General features: G+C 38.8%; 1 protein-coding gene across 8 annotated transcripts in view; it reads left to right on the plus strand.

Annotated features, from left to right (window-relative positions):
* The window catches only part of SYNE2 (spectrin repeat containing nuclear envelope protein 2), a 326,466-nt gene that overhangs the window by 45,824 nt on the left and 257,717 nt on the right, over positions 1 to 22,925 (plus strand). For all 8 annotated transcript variants that reach the window (XM_061429086.1, XM_061429085.1, XM_061429088.1 and 5 more), the window contains one exon: positions 7,643 to 7,771. In XM_061429086.1, coding sequence (XP_061285070.1) covers positions 7,693 to 7,771 — 79 coding nt within the window. In that variant the 5' untranslated portion in view covers positions 7,643 to 7,692. The remainder of the gene's footprint in view (positions 1 to 7,642; positions 7,772 to 22,925) is intronic.

Here is a 22,925-nt window from a genome sequence, read left to right on the forward strand (position 1 = left end):
TTTGTTTACACACATCAATCCAAATGATAGTTTAAGTCCGATTGTATCTCTTCTCTGCTCAGAACTCTGCTATGGCTGCCCATTTCACTGTTACTAACTCTGTGGTCTTTTGATCCTAAAAAGGAAAATTGCCTTGGTAATTTTCAGATTCCTATGAAATTGTGGATTCATTCTGAGTTTCTGTGTGATATTGCCATTTGTTTCACTGACAATGGAATTGACTTTTCTCTTGGAAGAAATAGAACAAACGGTAGTGCTTGTTCAGAGGGCTTCGATTAAAATCTTTATGCGTTCATTCCTGCCAAAGTCCTTTTCTTGCATTTTGCTTTCCATTTTAGCATATGTGTAAGTGTGAGTGTTATAAGCAAGACTAAGTCTAATTTCACAAGGGCTTTGCAAAATTAATTTTGTCTAATAGAATATGCATTTGCTTTGATATTGTTAAAAATTAATGGTTAAAGAAAGAGCTAGTGAAATGTGTCAGCATGCAGAACAAAACTTTAAAATACATCTCTTGTTATATAGTGCATTGTCATGTGAAGGAGAAAAATGGAAGAAATGTTGATTCTGTTTGCAACCGATATTGATAGCTTTTATCAGCTTTAAAATAAAGTTCATTTTATGGTGTCACTTCTAAAAAAATTCAATTACCAATTTCATTTTTTCTTTCTTTTCTTTCCTACACTTGCTGGTTCTTCCAGGTTCCTCTTTTGTGTTTGTTTCGATCTCTTTCTTTCATTCTTGGAGGCTCTCTTTAAATGTCTGGTGATCTTTGGTAATATAATCATTCAAGAGTGAAGGATGAAAAAACCAATTAGTGGAAAATCATAGTAGCGTGATTTGGCATGGAACTGACTTTCTTATTGAGGAACCCAAAATATCAATCTCTAGAGGTCTTTTCTGGAAAAGGCAATGGCACCCCACTCCAGTACTCTTGCCTGGAAAACCCCATGGATGAGGAGCCTGGTAGGCTGCAGTCCATGGGGTTGCTAAGAGTCGGACACAACTGAGTAACTTCACTTTCACTTTTCACTTTCATGCATTGGAGAAGGAAATGGCAACCCACTCCAGTGTTCTTGCCTGGAGAATCCCAGGGACGGGGGAGCCTGGTGGGCTGCCGTCTATGGGGTTGCACAGAGTCGGACATGACTAAAGTGACTTAGCAGCAGCGGCAGCAGCAGCAAAGGTCTTTTCTAAGGGCTTTACTTTCTCCGGAAAAGGATCCTCTGAAATCCCACCTTGTGGGTAGATCAAGTAGTTTGGGGAGCAGGTCCATCTACCAGTGCTCATGAAGTAGGTGGGGTAGGTGAGGGCTTGGAGTCCTGCTGTTGCTGTGTATACTTGTCTGAAATCTTGCTCCAGTCTTGATGTTCAGCACACTCAGTTCCATTCATTTTCAGGCCTGTGTTTCATCTTCAACTTCTGCAGTATCTCACTACCAATCCTAGACTTCTTTGGGATGCTTCAAAGATACAGGTGGAGAAGCTAGAGTTAATACAAAAGCCAGGAATCTTTGACAGTAGTTTAGGAACAAAGTCATGGGGTTGGGCTTCCCTGGTGGCTCAGACAGTAAAGAATCAGCCTGCAATGTGGGAACTTGGGTTTGATCCCTGGGTTGGAAATATCCCCTGGAGGAGGAAATGGCGGAGGAGCCTGGTGGGCTACAGTCCATGGGGTTGCAAAGAATTCTAAAATATGACTGAGCGACTAAGCACAGCACAATGGGATCATGGGCAGAGGTGATGGCAAAAGGAATGAATGTATATATGAAAAAAACCCAAACCACTGCCAGTACTTACAACTTAAAGATCTCTTAAGGTTTTTTGGGAGACTGGTATTATGGTAGTAACAAAGGCAGGGAACTTTTGCTGGGGGGATGATGAGCTTTAAAAATTGGATTGTGGAGTACTAGGGCAGAATTTCTAGGTTAAAATAGACCAATGAAAATGAAAAACAATTACTTCCTGAATGCATGCTTTCTAAATCTGTGCTGATTTCACACATCAGGTTTTATAGCATTGGAGGTTTTTATCCTTGTGTTTTTACTCTTCATTTTTATATTGTCATTAGCTTTTAATTTTTACTGCCAGATAAGAAATGGGCTAATCTGGATAAAGTCATTTCCTGGATTGTAGTAAATACTGTTTATATACTGTAGTACATCTACCATAGTAAGCACTTAGTAGTGCTTACTACAGTTACTACTATAGTTTTAAGTTTCATGTGCTTCACTGAAATCCAATACGTAAAATGTGTATTATTCCCTTTCTGTAGCGGTGGACACTGCAGTTCAGAGCATTTGGGACTTGGCTGGGGCTTCCATGGTGACTCAGCTGGTAAAGAATCAGCCTGCAATGTGCGAGACGTGGGTTCAATCCCCGGGATGGGAAGATCCCCTGGAGAAGGGAAGGGCTACCTGCTCCAGTATTCTGGCCTGGAGAAATCCACGGACTGTATAATCCATGGGATCACAAAGAGTTGTACATGACTGAGCAACTTTGACAAGGCCAACAGAAGACTCTTTTAGGAAGGTGGCTGCATTTGCTCAGAGTGCTGTTACCGTGGTGGTGGTGGGTGGTTTAGCGGCACAGTTGGTATTGGCTGGTGAGTGACCGTGCTTTGTTGTGAAGTAGCAATATCATATCCAGAGAACTGCTACATGTTTGTTTTCTAAAAGTGTGGTGGATAATTAAGATGGATTATTCTGGCATTTTGTGCTGGTCATTAGAAAAATAGTATCTGAAAGCAGGTAGGAGAGTGGACCTTAAAAATCAATGGATCTGGTAATTTGCATCAATTGCTTCTGGTCAAATACAGATGAAAAGATAAGTAATAACAGAATTAGGAAAAGTTAATGGGAAAAAGATGAAGAAACTTATTGCAAATATGTCATCAACTTTTCTTCTGTGAGCTTGTAGGCAGACTGGAGTTAATAATTGTCAGCTGCTAGGACAAGCTCAATATCTTAACTGACAAAAGGGAGATCCTTTACAATTTCTAGCTGGACCATAAATAACATGGTGCAGCTGAAAGAACAGAAAAAAGAGCAGGGAGGTACCCCAGGGAAAATGTTGACATTTAAACCACTCTGTTAAAGAACTACCTACATGTACTTAACATGTCCTGCTCTGGTACATACACCTTCCGATCAAATTTTGACGATGACATAAAAGTCCCTTTCTCCCCACTGACAGTGCTTTTTTCAGTGCTGTTAGAACAGCAGGCCTCATTAGCAAACTGCATAATAATGGAAAATGAAGCCTTTTGAACTACCAAAAGGACTTTTAGCAATCCTTTCTACAAATTTCTGACAAACTCAAGAGTTTTTCTAATATCCCATTTGTGTCAAGAGAGTATTTTTCTCATTATGAAGCTATAGATATACAGTTTCATAGCAAATGGATTGGAGAACGGACCCTGAACTAAGTAATACCTTATTCCTCACTTGTCATTTCATCAAAATAAAAGCATTTTTCTTATTGCAGCAGAAATAGGCATTCATCACTTGAAATTTTAAAAATACAGATAAGTGAAAGGAAGAAAATATTTAATAAAAATCACTAATAATTCCATCAATTAGAAAAAGATTTCTATTCAGATTTCACTTTTGAGTTGTAAAAATTCTAATCATACTAATCTGAAGTAAATACGAAGATTTCTCTTAAAAAGGAAACTGCTCTAGTGTTTTGAGGTTTTAGAGATACCGGATGCATATTAAGATATATTGCATAAGCAAACCACAGTCATTTCAAAATAGCTTATGACATTTATAAAAGCACATGCATTAATTTACATGGATTTTAAAAACACAGTTTCGCATGCTTCTTCTTGATCTCTGAGTCTTCAATGCCACTACGTGAATTCTCTACCTAAACTCTGGTGTGTCCCTGAAGATGATTCATTATTTTCCTTCCGAACCCCGATGTTACATAATTGTAACCTTTATCTGAAAAGGAAAAGTAAGGCCATGAGGACTGCATGGGAAGAGACCGCGTTTGTCTTGTAATCCCACCAGTGAAGGCGGCCTTTGTGCTCCGCACGGGGAAGTCAGAAGGCAAATGGCAGGATGGCCCTCGGGATTTTAACTGATAGACACTTGTGACTCGTTGAGTACCTGGCCCAGCCTCATTCCTCTTTCTGCTTTCCCTTTCATACTCTTTCTAGCTTCTCAATTTGGATCCAGAGGCATCTCTCAAAGCTTTTCTTCTCTATTCTGTTCCAGTTTTTCATGAGCCCCATTTAGTAAGTATATTCCTCTCTGGAGATGTTAACTGTTTCTCACCCAAAACAATTACATTGGAAATGTCATCATACCTTGTCTTCAGTCAGATCCTCTTGACCTTTGTAGCATGTTTTGATAAATAATTGTACTAAAACAATATTTGGAACAGTAATCTAACACTTGTAATTGATTCCACCTTCATAGCTTGGTTTTACTTTTTTCTTTTTTCTAAAATTTTTTTGGCTGCACCCCAGCTCGCGGGATCATAGTTCCCCAACCACAGGCCGTTGTACTCCAACCCAGGCCCTTGGCAGTGAGATCACAGAGTCTTAACCACTAGACCACCAGGAAGTTCCCTGGTTTTACTTTTTATTTACATTTTTTAGAAACCCTAGAAAAATTCATAAAAATTATTACATTTTATTGACTTGTTCATTAATAAAATTTCACTGTTAAAAACAGAAATGTCTGAGACAAATAGTTATTTTTAAGGTCTATACTTTCTTTTTACAAATACTATTTTTTCCTATGGCTTTAAGATAGAAAACAGTGGAACCTACATGCCAGTCTAGCACAGGAACATTTTCTTGATTCTCTGGTTATCGATTTGCTGTCTGTGGTTCTGTTTTTAAGTGTTTTCTCCTACATTTGATATTTTATATTTATTTAATATTGAATGGCAATGAGTAGCTCTCAGAGACATTCTTACTAATACTCCTGTATTAGCCTAATAATGCTTACAGGACTATTTGGAGTGAGATGCTGTTTTATATTAAGTACACTGCTGGTATCACATCTGTCTCTGATTCATGTGATGGGATGTGCCCTCTCCTTTGCTTCCATAGCACCTTCTACATACATTTCTTAGAAGAATTCTTTCAATATGTGCTCACTTGTCATTCTCAAAAGATTGAATTCCTTAAGAGCAGTGCATAGCATATATAAATGCTAGCTGAGTAAGTGAAAGAAGGAATTAATGAAATGTAAAGAGTCAACTCATTAGAAAAGACTCTGATGCTGGGAAAGATTGAAAGCAAAAGAAGAGAGCAGCAGAGGATGAGATGGTTAGATAGCATCACTGACTCAATGGTCATGAATCTAAGCAAACTCTGGGAGATAGTGAAGGACAGAGAAGCCTGATGTGCTGCAGTCCACGGTGTCACAACCAGTTGGACACGACTTAGCGATTGAACATCAACAAAGCTAGCTATATGAGGTACCAACCTGTTTTAGCTAAGAGCATGAACTCTGAAACCAAAACCACGTGGATTCAAATCTCAACTCCATCATTTAGTACGGTATGTCCACGGACAGGGCTTCCCTGGTGGCTTAGCTGGTAAGGAATCACATGCAATGTGGGAGACCTGGGTTCGATCCCTGGGTTGGGAAGGTATGTTTATGACATTTGTGCATCTCAGTTTTGTCATTTCAAATATGGGATAATTACCGTACCTAACTCATACAGTTGTGCTTAGAACAGTATCTCTATATAAGTAACTGTATCTATACAGTAACTGCTGTATATGTGTTTGCTACTATTGCTATTGTCCTTTTATTTAATAGCCCTGGCGTGGAATAGCAGGTGCCATTAGGAAATTGATTCTGGAATTCAGGATTTCTCCTGTCATCATGAAGAAGTATTTCCTTTCCACTTTGGGTTCAGGAGCTTTTGGTATGGAAAGAGGCAGAGGTGGTCTTTAGTACATCAAAAACTGAGGACATTTGTACCTTTATCAATCATCAGGCTGCACAGACTGGCCAGAACTAACAAGGAGCTTTTTATTTCAATCAGAATTGTATCAACTTAGCACAGGAACAGGAGAAGGAAATGGCAACCCACTCCAGTGTTCTTGCCTGGAGAATCCCAGGGATGGGAGCCTGGTGGGCTGCCGTCTATGGGGTCGCACAGTCGGGCACGACTGAGGTGACTTAGCGGCAGCAGCAGCATAGGAACAATATTACCTCAGGGAGACTCTGATTCATCTTACTTCCGAGGATAAAACAAATTAATTATTAATTAATAAGCATAGTTTCTTTGGTAGGTAAAAATCTTTAACAACAGTGATCCATGGGAGAGATGATAAAGGAGCTTTAAATAAACAGAGTAGGAAGACAGGATTGAAAGATTTTTGAAGTCTGGCTCAACTGTTGGATATTTAATGATTTTTGTTCTTGTCATTTTGAAAAAGTGGTCTATTAGATATGATTGATTGTATCTAGCTCTTGGCCTCAGGTTTATTTATTTTTCAGTTCCCCTCCTCAACATTTTATTATGAAGAATTTCTAATACACATTGATGTTGAAAGATTTAACAGTGAATACTCATGTGTTCAACACGAAGATTCGGCCATTATTGGTTTTCTATACTTTGTTGATCACGTATCTGTACACTTAACCATTCCTCTTTCCATCCCTGATACATTTTGTCTTCTTGTATATTTGGTTAGGTTTATTTTGATAAGAAAGTCATCATCTGAATGGGAGAAGTCAATGATTTATTCTCAGCCCCCAGGATAGTAATAGCATACACATACATGAAGCAGTACTTTTAAAAAGTTGATGGTAAGAATTACTGGAAGGATTTCTTCTTCTTACTGGAAGGATTTCTCAAGAGTCAAAGTGGGGGTAGAGTAGAAAATGTGAGAGCGAGTGAGAGTGAAAGTCGCTCAGTGGGGTCCGACTCTTTGCTACCCCATAGACTATACAGTCCATGGAATTCTCCAGGCCAGAATACCGGAGTGGGTAGTCTTTTCCTTCTCCAAAGGATCTTCCCAACCCAGGGATCGAATCCAGGTCTCCCGCATTGCAGGCGTATTCTTTACCAGCTGAGCCACAAGAGAAACTCAAGAATACTGGAGAAAAATAAGGACTTGGGAAAATAATTCAATAAATAGGTAACCCATGAAAACATTCTTTTTCATACTGTATTTTTAGTTTCACTTTGCAAATTACACAGAACCAATTGTTATTGTTTCCAGTAAATGACAACCATCATGGAGCAGAAAAGGAAGTAAGTTAAATGGAAAGTTTTAAAGAAAATCCCTATAGGTGGAGGCCAATAATATAATACAAAGACCTAAGATATCAGTTTGTGTCAGCTTTACATCCTCTGGACAACTTACAGAATGTAATTGTGTAGCTTTCCTTTTCACTGGTAGTACAGAATCCACAATGCTAGCCCTTGTGGAGTTCTGCCCGCAACTCTGAAGGGCCTGAATAGATCATAGGGCAAAATCTTGATTATGATTCAGAAAAGAAGGCGTAGTCACTTTGTTCCTCATGAACTAAGCAAACACTCACTAGAAAGCTGTGATTCTTTTGGAGGGCGATTTCTGGTTGCTGTTGTTTTCTGACAGTGCATGTTTACTGGAAATGCAGAGCTGCAGAGTACTAATGAGCATTTATCCCTTCTATTTTTAGTTCACTTCTTTAACTGAGATGAACATGATATAATCTCACTGAGTCAAAGGATGGCATCTAGTCCTGTGCTTCCCGCTGAAGACCAACAGGTTTCCTTGGGCATTGATGATCTCCATTTTTCATTGCAAGGTAATTAAGATTGGTTGGGGTAACCCCATGGCAACTATGCAAACCTCACTGTCACCTGTTCACAAATTGTACGGCTTTCTGTCTCTGTTATGGTAAAATCTATACATGTTGTTGTTGTGTTAGTCGCTCAGTTGTGTCTGACTCTTTGCAACCTCATGGACTGTAGCCCGCCAGACTTCTCTGTCCATAGAATTCTCTAGGCAAGAATACTAGAGTGCGTAGCCTTGCCTTCTCCAGGGGATCTTCCTGACTCAAGGATCAAACCCTGGTCTCCTTCATTTCAGGCGGATTCTTTACCGTCTGAGCCACCAGGGAAGCCCAAAATGTATACCTATGTCTGTATTTTTCCATTTGTAGAAGCTTTAAGTATACTTCAGTATCTTTATTGCTCTCTCAGCTGCTTAGGAAAATAAGGAATACCTAAAAGGAATTTGGTATTTTGGTTTTTAACTCTTCAGTGCGTGTGTTTTTTTTGCAATGAAAATTAAATAGTTAGTTGCAGGATATAAAATCAACACACAGAAATCCCTTGCATTCCTATACACTAATAATGAGAAAACAGAAAGAGAAATTAAGGAAACAATTCCATTCACCATTGCAACGAAAAGAAGAAAATACTTAGGAATATATCTACCTAAAGAAACTAAAGACCTATATATAGAAAACTATAAAACACTGGTGAAAGAAATCAAAGAGGACACTAATAGATGGAGAAATATACCATGTTCATGGATTGGAAGAATCAATATAGTGAAAATGAGTATACTACCCAAAGCAATTTATAGATTCAATGCAATCCCTATCAAGCTACCAACAGTATTCTTCACAGAGCTAGAACAAATAATTTCACAATTTGTATGGAAATACAAAAAACCTCGAATAGCCAAAGCGATCTTGAGAAAGAAAAATGGAACTGGAGGAATCAACCTACCTGACTTCAGGCTCTACTACAAAGCCACAGTTATCAAGACAGTATGGTACTGGCACAAAGACAGAAATATAGATCAATGGAACAAAATAGAAAGCCCAGAGATAAATCCACGCACATATGGACACCCTATCTTTGACAAAGGAGGCAAGAATATACAATGGATTAAAGACAATCTCTTTAACAAGTGGTGCTGGGAAATCTGGTCAACCACTTGTAAAAGAATGAAACTAGAACACTTTCTAACACCATATACAAAAAAAAAAAAAAAAGGAAAATTAAATAGTTAATCATAGTTCGCTTGTCATTGTTTACACTTATTTTACATCTTTTTGTAAATCCTCTTTTAAATGTAATATGCTATTTTTGTCCTAATAACTAGGAATAACAGTAATACTAAAAGTGAATGAACTTCCAGTCACATGAATTATGTATGAATTTATATGAGTACTGTCTATTTTTTTCATGCTTCTTGGCAATCTTTGTTATGTATTTTGAAAATTCATTAATCACTAGACTCTACCTTTGCTGCAAATCTTAGAGCCAAGTAAAGTTAGCTAGTGTAGAAAAAATAAGGCTATAGCAAGTCTTTGAAAATATTTATGTAACTCTGTGTTTTAAAGTAGTATACAGATTATTGACAGTATTGTGTAACATTCTTAGAATGTCACTTAGAAGCCATAGCCATAGGTTTGAGTCACTTGTTTTTAAAAATTTTTAATTTATTATTCTAAAATTGAAATATAATAGACATACTACAATGTATCAGTTTCAGGTGTACAATATAACAAAATTCAATATTTGTTTACCTTGTGAAATAATCACCAAAATAAGTCTAATTAATATCTGTCATCTTACATAGTTGCAGAATTTTGTTCTTGTGATGAGGACTTTTAAGATTTACTCTCTTAGCAACTTTTAAATATGTAAAGTATTGTTAACTATAGTTGCCATGCTTTGCATGTGAGTAACAATAACTCACGTGACCTAAAACGTGTCAGGAAGATAGTGCATCAATAAATGGTCAGGTAAATCCAGTTTCTTTCTTTTTCCTGAATCAGTTGATCCTGATATTTATTTATTTATTTTTTCGTTCCGGTTTTATTGAGATATAATTGATGTACAGCACTGATGAGTTGAGGGTGTACAGCCTAATGATTTGACTTACATAAATCATGAAATGAATATCACAGGTTAGTGAACATCCATCATCTCATATAGATGCAAAATCAAAGAAATAGGAGAAATTTAGTTCTATTTGATGAGAACACTTAGAATTTATTCTCTTAACAACTTTCATATACCATAGAGTAGTGTTAATTATATTTATCATGTACATTACACCTCTGATACTTATTTATCTTAGACCGTGTGGAAGTGAAAGTGAAGTCGCTCAGTCGTGTCAAACTCTTTGCAACCCCATGGACTGTAGCCTACTAGGCTCCTCAACTAGACTTAATTTAGCGGGCCTTTTGAAACTTATAGGTATATTTAATTACTGTGCTATGTAACAGGAGCTAATATAGTGTTGGAAGTCAATAAAACTTCAAAAACAACCAATCAAACATACGAACTCATAGGAAAAGATCAGACTTGTTGCCAGTTGTGGCAGGGGTGGTGGAGTTGGCTGAAGGCAGTCACAAGGCACAGACTTCTAAAGGCAAACCTAATTTCAAATGCTGGCTCTGACACTTACCAGTTCTTTGCACTCAGATAAGAGACTTTATCTTTTTTGAGTCTCCGTTTCCTCGTATTTAAAATATGGGTGATGATGCCTATCTTGCCCCTGCGCTTTGAGGATGAACATTATGCAGGCTTAGCACAATGCCTGCCAGATACAGAGTAGGAACTCAGTAACTGCATCATAATTTCTTTGTATATATTGCAGTTCAAGTCTTTGTTCCAAAGGATTTTTGTGCAGGAGCACAAGGCTAGAGTAGACACTGTGTGCTGGATAGGAAATAATTGTAAACCAGAAGTCTGGTTTTCATTGACTTGTGTTTTGTTTTGTTTTGACATTTCTATTCAACTCTGGGAAATAGTGGAGGTCAGAGGAGCCTGGTGTGCTGCAGTCCGTGGGGTCACAAAGAGGCGGACATGACTTAGCGACTGAACAACAACAACAACAATTCAATGGCTTCGCATCACATGTACAATGAAGTCGAAACTTCGTGGTGTGGCTCACACATACTGTTTGCTGTGCACCTTTCCCTGTGTCCTCCTCTCCTACAAGCACCCTGTTCTCCAGTCCCACAGGCCCCTGAGGAGTCATACCCACACCACCCCACCGACTGCCTGTGTGCTTTTGTTAAGGTGGTTGTCGCTCCCCTGCCACTCCTCCCACAAGAGTCCAGCTCATCCAGTCCTCCCATGTCCCTGTTCATCCCAAATTTAGCCAGACTCAGCTCCTCCACAAGCCCCACTCTTCCTTTGGCTAAGATTTACGCTTCTCTTTTCTCCCATAGCGGAGAAGGCAAAGGCACCCCACTCCAGTACTCTTGCCTGGAAAATCCCATGGATGGAGGAGCCTGGTGGGCTACAGTCTACGGGGTCGCTGAGGGTCGGACACGGCTGAGCGACTTCACTTTCACTTTTCACTTTCATGCATTGGAGAAGGAAATGGCAACCCACTCCAGTGTTCTTGCCTGGAGAATCCCAGGGACGGGGGAGCCTGGTGGGCTGCCGTCTATGGGGTCACACAGAGTTGGACACGACTGAAGTGACTTAGCAGTTTCTCCCATAGCACCTACTTTAGCACTTATAATAGTGTTCATATTATAAGTGTTATATTTAAAAATGCTTTCTTCCCCATTGCAGAGTTTTATGCAGCATGCTCTAGCTTACACATCACCCTTTTGTACATTATCTCATTTGATCCTCACACCCACACTGTAAGGTAGATATTTTATCTTCCAGATACAGGGAAGGAAGCTGTGGCTCACAAAGGTGGAATTACTCTCCCAGGGTTACACAGCTAGCGAGCAGCAGAGCTAGGTTTTGACCTGGAGGATAGCTCTCTTTCCACTGCACCACACCCACTCTGACACAGTTCAGAGAACAACCTGAAAGAGGAAATTTCCCTAACAACTTTCTTTGGAAAGTGCACATAAATCTTAGCTTTAATTTTAGTCAACCCATAGCAAACTTTTATTTTTTTAATTTTTACAGCCAATATGGATGGGCATTTTTAAGTAACATTAATCTCAGGTTCACAAATAGCTCAAAATAATGAACAAATTACTGGTAAATGAGTGTTTCCTATAGCATGTTTTTAATAAAATTTGGTTTTTACAGTTTTTTACAGTAGGAGATGAGTGTGGGCTGTTTGGCAGTGGAAATGTGATATACATGTGCTGCCAGTGTGAATGATTTGCCTTCATGGTCTCTTTAGAGGACTGTAGAGCTGGGTATATTGCTCTATAGGGGGAGAGGTGGAAAGCCAATACTATAATCTAGTTGGCTTTACACGAAACAAGAGCTGCTCACATTAGCTATGTACCCTCAACCGAGGAGTTCCCGTGACTGTAGAATGAAGGCTTAATGGTGAAATGAATGGGTTTCCCAAAGTTAAGTTCTATATTGTTATTAGCAGATTTACAATGATTCTTCTGGCTTGAATTCTTTCTGGTTGAAAGAGAAAGAAAGCAAGGAGGAAGAGAAGAAGGAAGGAAAGAACTTGTATGTACTTCTGACGATAACTTTGGTTTCATTGCAGGATTGTTAGCTATGTAGACAAAAAATTGATAGATAACATTATGAACATTAGTTACTTCCAAACTGCAGGCTGTTGGCAGTAGTCTTAAAAGCATTCAGCTCTGTCCACTCTGTAAGCCAACTTGTATTTCACAAAATTCACACGTGCTTAATGATCCTTGGAGTAATAGGAAAAAGAGATTTTATGTAAAATGAGAGGCTCAGGATGACTGCTCATAAGAAAGGTTTTTCCTCCTCATTTCAGAGCCTTTTTAAAAGGAAGAAAGAGGCCTATTTAACTAACAATGCCTGTTTTATTTTAACCAAAAAGTTACATAAGATGAGACAGTTACTGCCACACCTTGCCTGCAAATAATATGCTCAAGGAAAGATTAAAATGTCTGCATTGAAATGTGGTGAATCATTGTTGATATGCTATGAAAACCAGGTATCTTATGTGTTCAGGGCCAACAAGGCATCAGACCTAAGGAATCAGGCAGTGCCTTGCTGAAATTTATAGAGCAGGACAATAAACAAGCAATTTTGTCTTTCTCTTTGTTCATCATTTGTGTGATCTTTGAGAAAATGTCTTTATGGAGGGATTTTTAAGGGTCCTTTTTGTAAAGAGAGATTTGTGTTTTCTTAGTGTAATGAGGATAACAGCATTGAAATGGTTGGCTTTTGGGGAGGAAAAGGAAATGGAATTTGTGAATTTGAGAATTTATGAATTTGATTAATGTAAAAAAATGGAATTTATTATTTTTTTCTTTTTTTATTTTATTTTTAAACTTTACATAATTGTATTAGTTTTGCCAAATATCAAAATGAATCCATCACAGGAATACATGTGCTCCCTATCCTGAACCCTCCTGCCTCCTCCCTCCCCATACCATCCCTCTGGGTCGTCCCAGTGCAGCAGCCCCAAGCATCCAGTATCGTGCATCGAACCTGGACTGGCATCTCGTTTCATACATGATATTTTACATGTTTCGATGCCATTCTCCCAAATCTTCCCACCCTCTCCCTCTCCCACTTTAATGCATTTTGTGCTACTATGGATGGTGCACATTTGAAATAAATTATATATATGAAAGTTCAAGCTATTTAAAATGAGAAATAAATGGCTGCTATTTGCTTAACTGAGGTTTCCATTATAGAATTTCTTTACACCTTTCCATTGGATTTCTTACTTGGCAAAATGATAGGTGCTTCCTTCCCTTTTATCCTAAGAGAATAGTTAACTACATTTTTTTTTTGTCTGAAATAACATCTCTGCTAAGCTCATCAGGTGGGGAAAGTTATGTTCAGAGGATAATTCTTTGATGTATGGGGCAGATATGATTATAGAAGCAGTAAGGGGTAAAGTTGAATAATACCACCGAGTTTTCAAGTTGTATGGGATTTTCTTTGCTATTCTGTTTAATTTTGAGATGAAAGGAGGAATCCCTTCAGTAGCATTTCTGAGATGAAGATTCTGGAGGGAGTTGAATTCAAGCTAAGAAGTTTGAGGATTATGCTTTTAGGTAGCGGGTAGCTATGGGTCTTGAGAAGAAGAGGACAGGGTCCATGGTCAGAATTGTGCTTTAGGAGACTAATCTGACTTTAAGGTATGGGAAGATGAGAAAGTGAAGTTGGAGAAACTAACTAGAGAGTTCTACTCAGTAGTCTTTGGTGACCTAAATGGGAAGGAGATCTAACAAAGAGTGGATAAATGTAGGGGTATGACAATTCAGCTAGCTGTTCAGCAGGAAAGTAACACAACACTGTAAAGCAACTGTAGTCCAATAAAAATTAAGTAAAAAAGAAAAGCTTTGCAAACATCTGGGTGTTGAGTAATATTGGCTTGGATTCGGGTGACAGCAGTGAGTAGGAAAGTATGGGACAGGTAAGAAACTATTAGGTGGACTCTGCAATTATAATATATAATATAATATGACTCTGCAAATATTGACTATGGATAATAAGATGGAGAAGAGCCAAAGTTAGAAGCTGAGCTGCTTGAAATAAAGCAGTAGCAACTAAAATGTCCAAAGACCTCCCTTTTGAATTAGTGTGTTTTCACTATTATAATAGCATCAAATAATAAGACCATTAAATACTATTTTATATCAATGTTTTTAAAATAAATTGTTGCAGATAAAAGATCCTGTTTTCAAAGAAACTCTTTCTTGAGAACTTCCTATGTCGTGGAAAACTTAAAAGCATAACACACAGGTAGAGGACCCATTTGAAAGTCAAATTAATAGTGAGTGAAACTGACACCTGGAATTTAACACAATATTTTAAATCAACTATAGTTCAAAAAAAAAAAGTGAAATTGACTGACTATGCTGACTCATCTTATGATATTATAAGTGGCAGCTGTGACAATTTTGAATTATTTTGGACAATTAATATATTTCATATTTAAGTTTTCTTTTTAACACATCAGATCAGATCAGTCGCTCAGTCATGTCCGACTCTGCGACCCCATGAATCGCAGCACGCCAGGCCTCCCTGTCCATCACCAACTCCCGGAGTTCACCCAGACTCACGTCCATCGAGTCAGTGATGCCATCCAGCCATCTCATCCTCTGTCATCCCCTTCTCCTCTTGTCCCCAATCCCTCCCAGCATCAGAGTCTTTTCCAATGAGTCAACTCTTTGCATGAGGTGGCCAAAGTACTGGAGTTTCAACTTTAGCATCATTCCTTCCAAAGGAATCCCAGGGCTGATCTCCTTCAGAATGGACTGGTTGGATCTCCTTACAGTCCAAGGGACTCTCAAGAGTCTTCTCCAACACCACAGTTCAAAAGCATCAATTCTTCGGTGCTCAGCCTTCTTCACAGTCTGATAATTTGGGGGCCATAAAAGGACACAAGAAATTTATGTACATGGAGCACATTATTTTGTTTTGAAAAATGAGGTGGGCCCATGATACCTCATTAGAATGACAGTATTCAAATACAGAATGCAATCATCCATTAGACAAAGGACTAGGAAGTAGTGTGTATTCTATTACCTTGGCACCATATGAGGAATTAACTTTCATGCAGTCCTGCTAAAATGCTGGTGGATGGTTAATCCTCTGCATGAACCTGTATAAAACCACGTTTAGCCAACTTACTGTGTAGTTTCAAACAGTGCTCATATGTTTTATTTAGTGCTGTTATCTTCCAGATGACATATTTTAAAAGATTGAAAAGCCCTTTGTGCCTTCTGAGTAGACATGCTTTGTGGACTGAGCAGTGAAATGTGAGTCTCTATAGTTATTACTCTCATTTATTCATGATTTACTGAGTATCCATCTGAAGGGTGGCTTTCAATTTAAGTATAATTTTTAATAATATTAGAAAATATTTATGTTCATTGAGGTAGATTACAAGCATAATTATGTGATGTAATGTTGAATTTTATTCAGTTGTTCACTAAATACTGGATGCCAACCATAGGTAGGGTGTTAAGGCTGCAAAGATGAATAGACTGAGCACCTTCCAGAGAGGTGTAGCCAAGCTGTGCTTTTGCCTGTTGATGTCAGGTGAAAGGGACATCAACAAATAATACAAGTAAGAACTTCACTGGAGTTTTTCCTGCTGAATCCTCTGTAATTGTTTCTTATCCTGGAGTTTCCTTTCATCTTTGGACATCACTTGTTCTAATCAGCCATCTGAGTTCCTCTAAGGGTGTGTTAGGTACCTGTTAGGTACCCTGTTAGGAAATCTTGTATCTTTATTGCCAGTGAAATTTCTGACATGTTTTAGGCTTTTAGTAAACAACTGTGTAATGAAAAAATGAGTGGCCATTCCAATATAAAAGTATAAATAAGGAGTTTGGGATTAATATATACTCACTACAATATATAAAAAAGATAATTAACAAAGACCTACTGTATAGCATAGGGAACTCAATATTCTGTAATAAGCTATATGCGAAAAGAAGCTGAAAAAGGATGGATGTATGTATAACTGAATCACTTTGCTGTACACCTGAAACTAAAACACTGTTGTAAATCAGCTATATTCCAATATAAAGTAAACATTTAATTTAGAAGGAAAAAATATGTATAAAGTACCCTGAATTTGAAGAGTTGTTCTGTGTTCAGGAAAATTAGGATAGAAATAGAGATTTCTTTAGAAACAAGGCAGTGAGGTGTGTATGTGATGTTTAAGGGCTCAATAGTGTTTTAGTATCGTGTTTCTGAGAGAAATTCTACTCAGCCTTATGACAGTGAGTGAATGAAGCTGTGTGAAGTCCGAGAAAGAGGAGTAGATTTAATAAAATGCTTTTGAGTAGAATTTCTGCCCTTTTGTACTCAGGTCCCCACTGTGGAATTTTGATGGATCTGATGAATGAAGGGTAAGAAATGTGCAGACAGTATTTTTGCTCCTCTAACCAAGGCAGACTGCTTCATAATTATGAATAAGAGCAAATTATCTCTGGCTTTCTATTTTTTTGCCAATTAGATGATTATTACACCCAGAGAAATTAATTAAGTTATAGTCCTTCATCAGCTATCAGTGCTGTACTGTTTCAACAAAAAGCCTTCCAGAAAATTCCTGAAATCATAATAGCTGAGGTCTTTTGCTATTTTTTTTTTTTTGAGGATTATTAACCTCCATATTGTAAAGCTTCATAATCTTAAAAATATTTCAATTAAATGAAAAACACAATAGCTCTGTAAGAAGTAGTGTTTGCAATGAACAGTGTTTTTCAGGGAAAGGTCCCTTTCCCCCCTCCACCGCTGCCCCTTAGTGGTATATACTGTTTCGTCTTCTGGGAACTTTGGTTCTGTTTTTGCCAGGAGTTTGGGGATAAGCTTACTTTATTCTGGGTCAGTTACATTTTGAAAAGTAGGGCAAGATAAATCCATGGTCATTTAAGAGTCCTGTTAAAGTAGGTTAACAAAGATCTCATTCATTCCTTATAGAAATCAGAATCCTTTTTAATTAGTCCCATGGGAGATACAAGATTTTTCTGAGCATTTGTGTATGCCTGTGTCTTGGGAAGGGGTGTACTTATTTGGAGCTTGAAGTAGTATGTTAGAAAAAATAAAACTCAAAATGATTTCCCCTTAGGAAATGGTAAAGTTTGAGATAAATATGAGAGATTAATTTACAACCACTTAGTGGGTTTAGTGTCTGATTTTATACTCTAAAAATCAGAGGTCACTGTAAATGTGCCTCTTCAAGGGATTACTTCCCTCATCTGGTTTCATCACTGGTACTTATAATTCTTCCAAACGGTTCCATTTTTCTAGAACGTTCAGCAGAGAAACTTGGTAAAAGCTAACTGATGGTGTTTGTTGTTCTCAGTATGTATGGGAGGTGAAGTCGACTGATAACCACCAGGTATTTTTAAAGTCATTTAAAAATGATAGATAAGGGCTATGAATGATTTATTACAGAAATAAACGCAGTGAGTGATGTTCTCAATGTGTGTGTCTTTACAGGAGAGGTATGAGAGTCTGGATGAACACTCTCTCCGGGTCAGTCTCTCTTGGTCATTCATGGTCTTTGAAGTGACACATGTTGAATGAGCATGGAAAGAAAAGGGAGAAGAGTAGCTACACACACTTGCTGTCTGCCTCTGGGGGTGGGCAGCACCCTCAGGTTTTGCTTTGGTCCTTTCAGCCTTTGCTACACAGAGGACTGCCAGTTACACGGGCAGTGAAATGCTATACAGTCAGAGCACTTGGTTCAAATGCAGAACACGCGTGGCCCTTCTCAAATTTGAGTAACGTGTAAGATCTTTCCAAAACGTTGGCGTTGTTGGCCCTGTCTTCAGTCAAGGATATTCATGGTGGCAACTAGTTCTGCTGTGTGCCTCCCTCTGCCTCAGTTTGAATGTTTACTTGGCAGAACTTCCAGGGTGGTTTGATGTCTTCAAAACAAAATGTTTCAAAAGTACAGGTGAATTTGCACTGAACTGCTTCATTGCATAATTACAGTTTTTATGAATACAGGTCAATCTATTCACTAATATATTCATGCAACCTGTGTTCCTTGAAACACCACTTGTATCAAGCACTATTTTTTTTAATCAAGCACTCTTTTGCAAGATTATTGAGATGAACGACTCCAACAAACTTCTTGTGTCCATGCATTTCAATTGGAGAGACAAACAATAAATAACAAAAAATATCAAATATTAAAAATGGATTTATGTAATTGTTGTTTGGGTGTCTTCTTTAGATCAGGTTGTCAGAGAAGGAGAAGACACTTAAGGAGAGATTGAATAACATGATGGAGCTGCTGTGCAAAGAACTAGGGAAGAACATTCTAGTCTGAGGCAATGACTCAAGGCAAAGCTCAAAAGTAGAAACAAACCTGGTGAATTTGTGGAGCCAGGGGAGCCTGGTGTGGTTGGATTGTGGTGGACCAGGGGCAGTGTGATTGGTATTGGAGAGCAGGGCAAGGCAGAGCTTGGTCAGGCAGGGATTCGTCAGCTCTAAAGTTAACGTGTGTGGAAGGGAAACCTTTGGAAAATTTTAATCAAGGGAGTAACATGATCTGATGTACATTTTCCAAAAGATTATTCTGGCTGCTGGGTGGAGAGGGGATTATCTGGGAGTGGGAGGGGAAACAGGAAAGCCAGTTTTGTTGTAACCATGGTGAGATATCATAGAATTTGGACCAGGGTGGTAGCAATGGGATGAAGAACCATGGATTTTTTTTTTTTTCCAAAGGATATTTGTGAATGTTGGGATGTGTGGGGGTGAATTATAGGAGAAATTAAGGATAATTTCTAAATTTTTGCCTTGAGCAGTTAAGCAGTTGGTTATACCATTTATTATGATGAGGAAGTTTGGCAGATAAACAACTTTTGGGGGAAATCAAGCATTTATTTTTTCCACGATAGATATCAGATGCTTATTTGATATCCAAGTGGAGATGTCTAGTAGATAACTGGATATCAGGATTCAAAGTTCTAGACTTCTAGAGACTTGACAGCTATCAGCATATGGCTGGTGTACTTAGATTTAAAGCCACAAACTGAGATCACCTGTGGAGCTAGAGCAGCCCTTTTAGGTCTTGAACACCTTTTAGGTGTTCAGAGGTCAAACAAAAGAGGGAGGAGACAGGCAAAGAACACTGAGGATTGGTCAAAGCCAAAGAAGGAAAACTAGGCAAGCTGATGGGCTGGAAACCCCTCCATAAAGATATTTCAAGAAGAGGATATGGTCAATTGTGTTGAGTAGACAAATGGCCACTGGATTTGGGCTCATAGTGTCAGTTGGTGGCTCAAACACATTCGCTACACTCAGGTGGTGAGGTGGAGGCCTGACTGGAGTGAATTAAGGAGAAAATGAGAGGTGAGGAAGCAGAAACAGTGACTTAACATTTCAAGAGATTTGGATGATATCAGGTACTTGTTGAAAGAAAACGGGATTTTTTAAAAGTAAGAGATACCACTCCATTAATGGTTGTGCTTTCCCTAAGTATAGGTTCGTTTTTTCCCTAGGGCCCCATTCATGTATTTATTTGTTACTAAGCAAGTTATTTTGTAAAATGCTTGTGACATATAAGACACTGTACTGAGCACAGGGAATGGCACATAGCTTTTGCTGTCCTGAAACAAAGATACACACCAGTCTATTGGCGGTATAGTATGATGTGTGCTACGGGAGGGAGGTGGCATGGTGCTGTAGAAGTTCAGAGTGGGAACACCTCCCTCAGACTTGAGGATCAGAGAGAGCTTCCCATAGGAAGTGGTTTCTAAGCTTAGACCTGACGTGTTAACAGATGAGAAGGCTGAAGATGGAAAGAGGGTTTCAGGCAGTGGTGACAGCGTATCAAAGCCAGCAGATGTCTGAACGTGGCACATGCAAGGAAATGGATGTTCAGTGAGTCTGAAGTTTGGAGTTTGAAGGAGAGTGTGAAAAGACAAAGTCATGTGGGGACTTCCCTGGTGGTCCAGTGGTTAAGACTTTGCCTTCCGATGCAGGGGGTGTGGGTTGGTTCCCTGGTTGAGGAGCTAGGATCCCACATGCCTTCAGCCAAAAAAAACCAAAACATAAAACAGAAGCAATATTGTAACAAATTCAATAAAGACACTAAAATTTTTTTAAAAACTGAAGTCATGTAAGTGTACAGAGGTTTGACATTTTTCTTAAGACCAAGAGAAGGCAACAGAAGCATTCTGAGTAGAAGCTTATTCAGAACTGGTGATGCAGAAATCACCTAGGGGGAGCTGTTACCAAAGTCTAACTGAGGCATAATTGTGTCCTGATCTAGGAGGCGCCAGTACAAATAGAGAGAAATGGGTATCCAGAGATATCCAATAGGCCCAATTTTCAGAGCTTTGAAATTTAAAATTTTTTATTTTATTTATTTATTTTTAAAATTTTGACTGGAGTATAGTTGATTTACAGTGTGGTGTTAGTTTCAGGGGCACGGCAAAGTGAATCAGTCATAGTGAAAGTGTGAAGTCGCTCAGTCGTGTCCGACTCTTTGCGACCGTGGACTGTGGCCTACCAGGCTCCTCATCCATGGAATTTTCCAGACTAGAGTACTGGAGTGGGTTGCCATTTTCTTCTCCAGAGGATCTTCCCAACCCAGGATCGAACCTGGGTCTCCCGAATTGCAGGCAGACGCTTTACCATCTGAGCCAGCAGGGAAGCCATCAGGAATCAGTTATACATATACACATATCCACACTTTTTTTTTTTTAATTCTTTTCCCATATAGGCCATTACAGAGTATTGAGTAGAATTCCCTGAGCTATACACTATGTCCTTATTAGTTATGTATTCTATATATAATAGTGTGTATATGCCAATTCCAATCTCCCAATTTATTCCTTCCCCTTCATGCCCTGGTAGCCATACATTTGTTTTCTACATCCATGACTCTACTTCTATTTTGTAAATAAGTTCATTTGTACCCCCTCTTGTTTTTTTTTTTTTTAGGATCCACGTATAAGGGATGTCATATGAAAAATTTTTTACTTTATTTCAGTTTTATTGAGATAATTATCAGGGCTTTTTGATTGAGTGGGTGTGGGAAAGGGAGGGAGTAGCAAGTATCAAAGATGACTCAGGTTTATTCTTCAGCAAACGAACAAACGATGGAGCCATGCACTGGGGAAAAGATGCAGAACAACTTTGGTGGCAGAGGGAGTTGGTTGAGATGGTAACTCAGTTCTGGAAATGTTGAGTTTGGAGTGTCCCTGAAATAATGAAGTGGAGATACCCAGAAGATAGTGGGGTAAACATACACACAGCTCAGGAGAAATGGACACCTGGGCTGAAGGTAAAGATGGGAAGTGATGAGTGTATAAATGGTAATTTGTTCCGTGGGAGTAGATGACAGAATCTAGAGAAAGAGAAGAAGGGCCTAGCCAGAACATTCCAGAGATAAAAGAAGCCAAACAAACCCATAGTAGGGCTTGAAAGGGGTGTCCAGACAAGTAGAAAGAAAACCAGCTGAGTGTGGTATCATGGAATCCTAAGAGAATATTTCAAGAAGGAGAGGGTAGTAAATAAAGTTTCAGGAGTCCAAAAAATACTGACAAGTATCCATGAGGTTAGCAGTGGGCATATTATAAGTGGCCCAGCTGAGAATTAAGTGGAGAGGCAGGGGTAGACGCCAGATTTTTGTGGGTTGAGAAGCGTGTGGTAGGTGAGGAAGTGAAGACAGCCAGGGTAGACAATTCTTTCAAGAAGTTCGGGTTTGAAGGGGAGGAGAGAAATAGGGTGGTAGCTGGAGGAGACATAGATCTGGCATTTCAGATGATTTTTAATTATAATGAAAAGAACATGGATTTTGGTATCAGACGCATCTGGATTTGAATTTCTCTCTCAGCCAGATGTGACATCTAGAGCACAGTATCCAGGACATAGTAGATTTTCAATAAATGCTTATTGCATGAGTGGCTACAAATCCTTCATCTTTTGTATCTACAGTTTACTCATTTACAGAATGCCTGCCTGAGCACTTGACTAGAAATGAAAATGAAATGTTATTTGCTCAGTCATGTCCGATCTCTGGGATCCCATGGACTGTAGCCTGCCAGGCTCCTCTAACCATGCAGGGAAGAATACTGGAGTGGGTTACCATTCCCGGAAAGTTTAAGGAAATAGTCTCATTGTTCCTTACCCTTGAGTCCTACTTATTCCTGGACATGGCATGCCTTCTGAGTCCCTTGAAGTGTGTCTTAGGATCCCCATAAATTAGAATAGATTTATATTTGAGTTATTAATTCATTATGTTAACATTTCAGAGTTTATTATTTCATTACTATTTTTGCTAGGTCCTTCCTGTTCCCTTGTATTTTTTCAAGAATAAGTCACACGTATAAACCCATCTAATTACTTTAGCGAGGGGTTTCTCAGAGTGAGCTGTGTGATCCCCCTCAGTCAGAATCTCTGGGAATTGGGGCATAGAACCCTGCACTTAACCTTTGACCTCCAGTTGATTAGCTGGCGTTCAAAAGTGTAAGAATCCTAGATTTGTAACCACAGCACCATCCCTTTAGCTCAGTCTGGCTCTTTTGAACTCAGAAGTCAGAGGTGTTTGGACTGCTGGCTCAAATGGAAGGTGTTCAGGCTCACACC

This window comes from Bos javanicus, chromosome 10 (genome assembly GCF_032452875.1).
Source record: "Bos javanicus breed banteng chromosome 10, ARS-OSU_banteng_1.0, whole genome shotgun sequence".
NCBI lineage: Eukaryota > Metazoa > Chordata > Mammalia > Artiodactyla > Bovidae > Bos > Bos javanicus.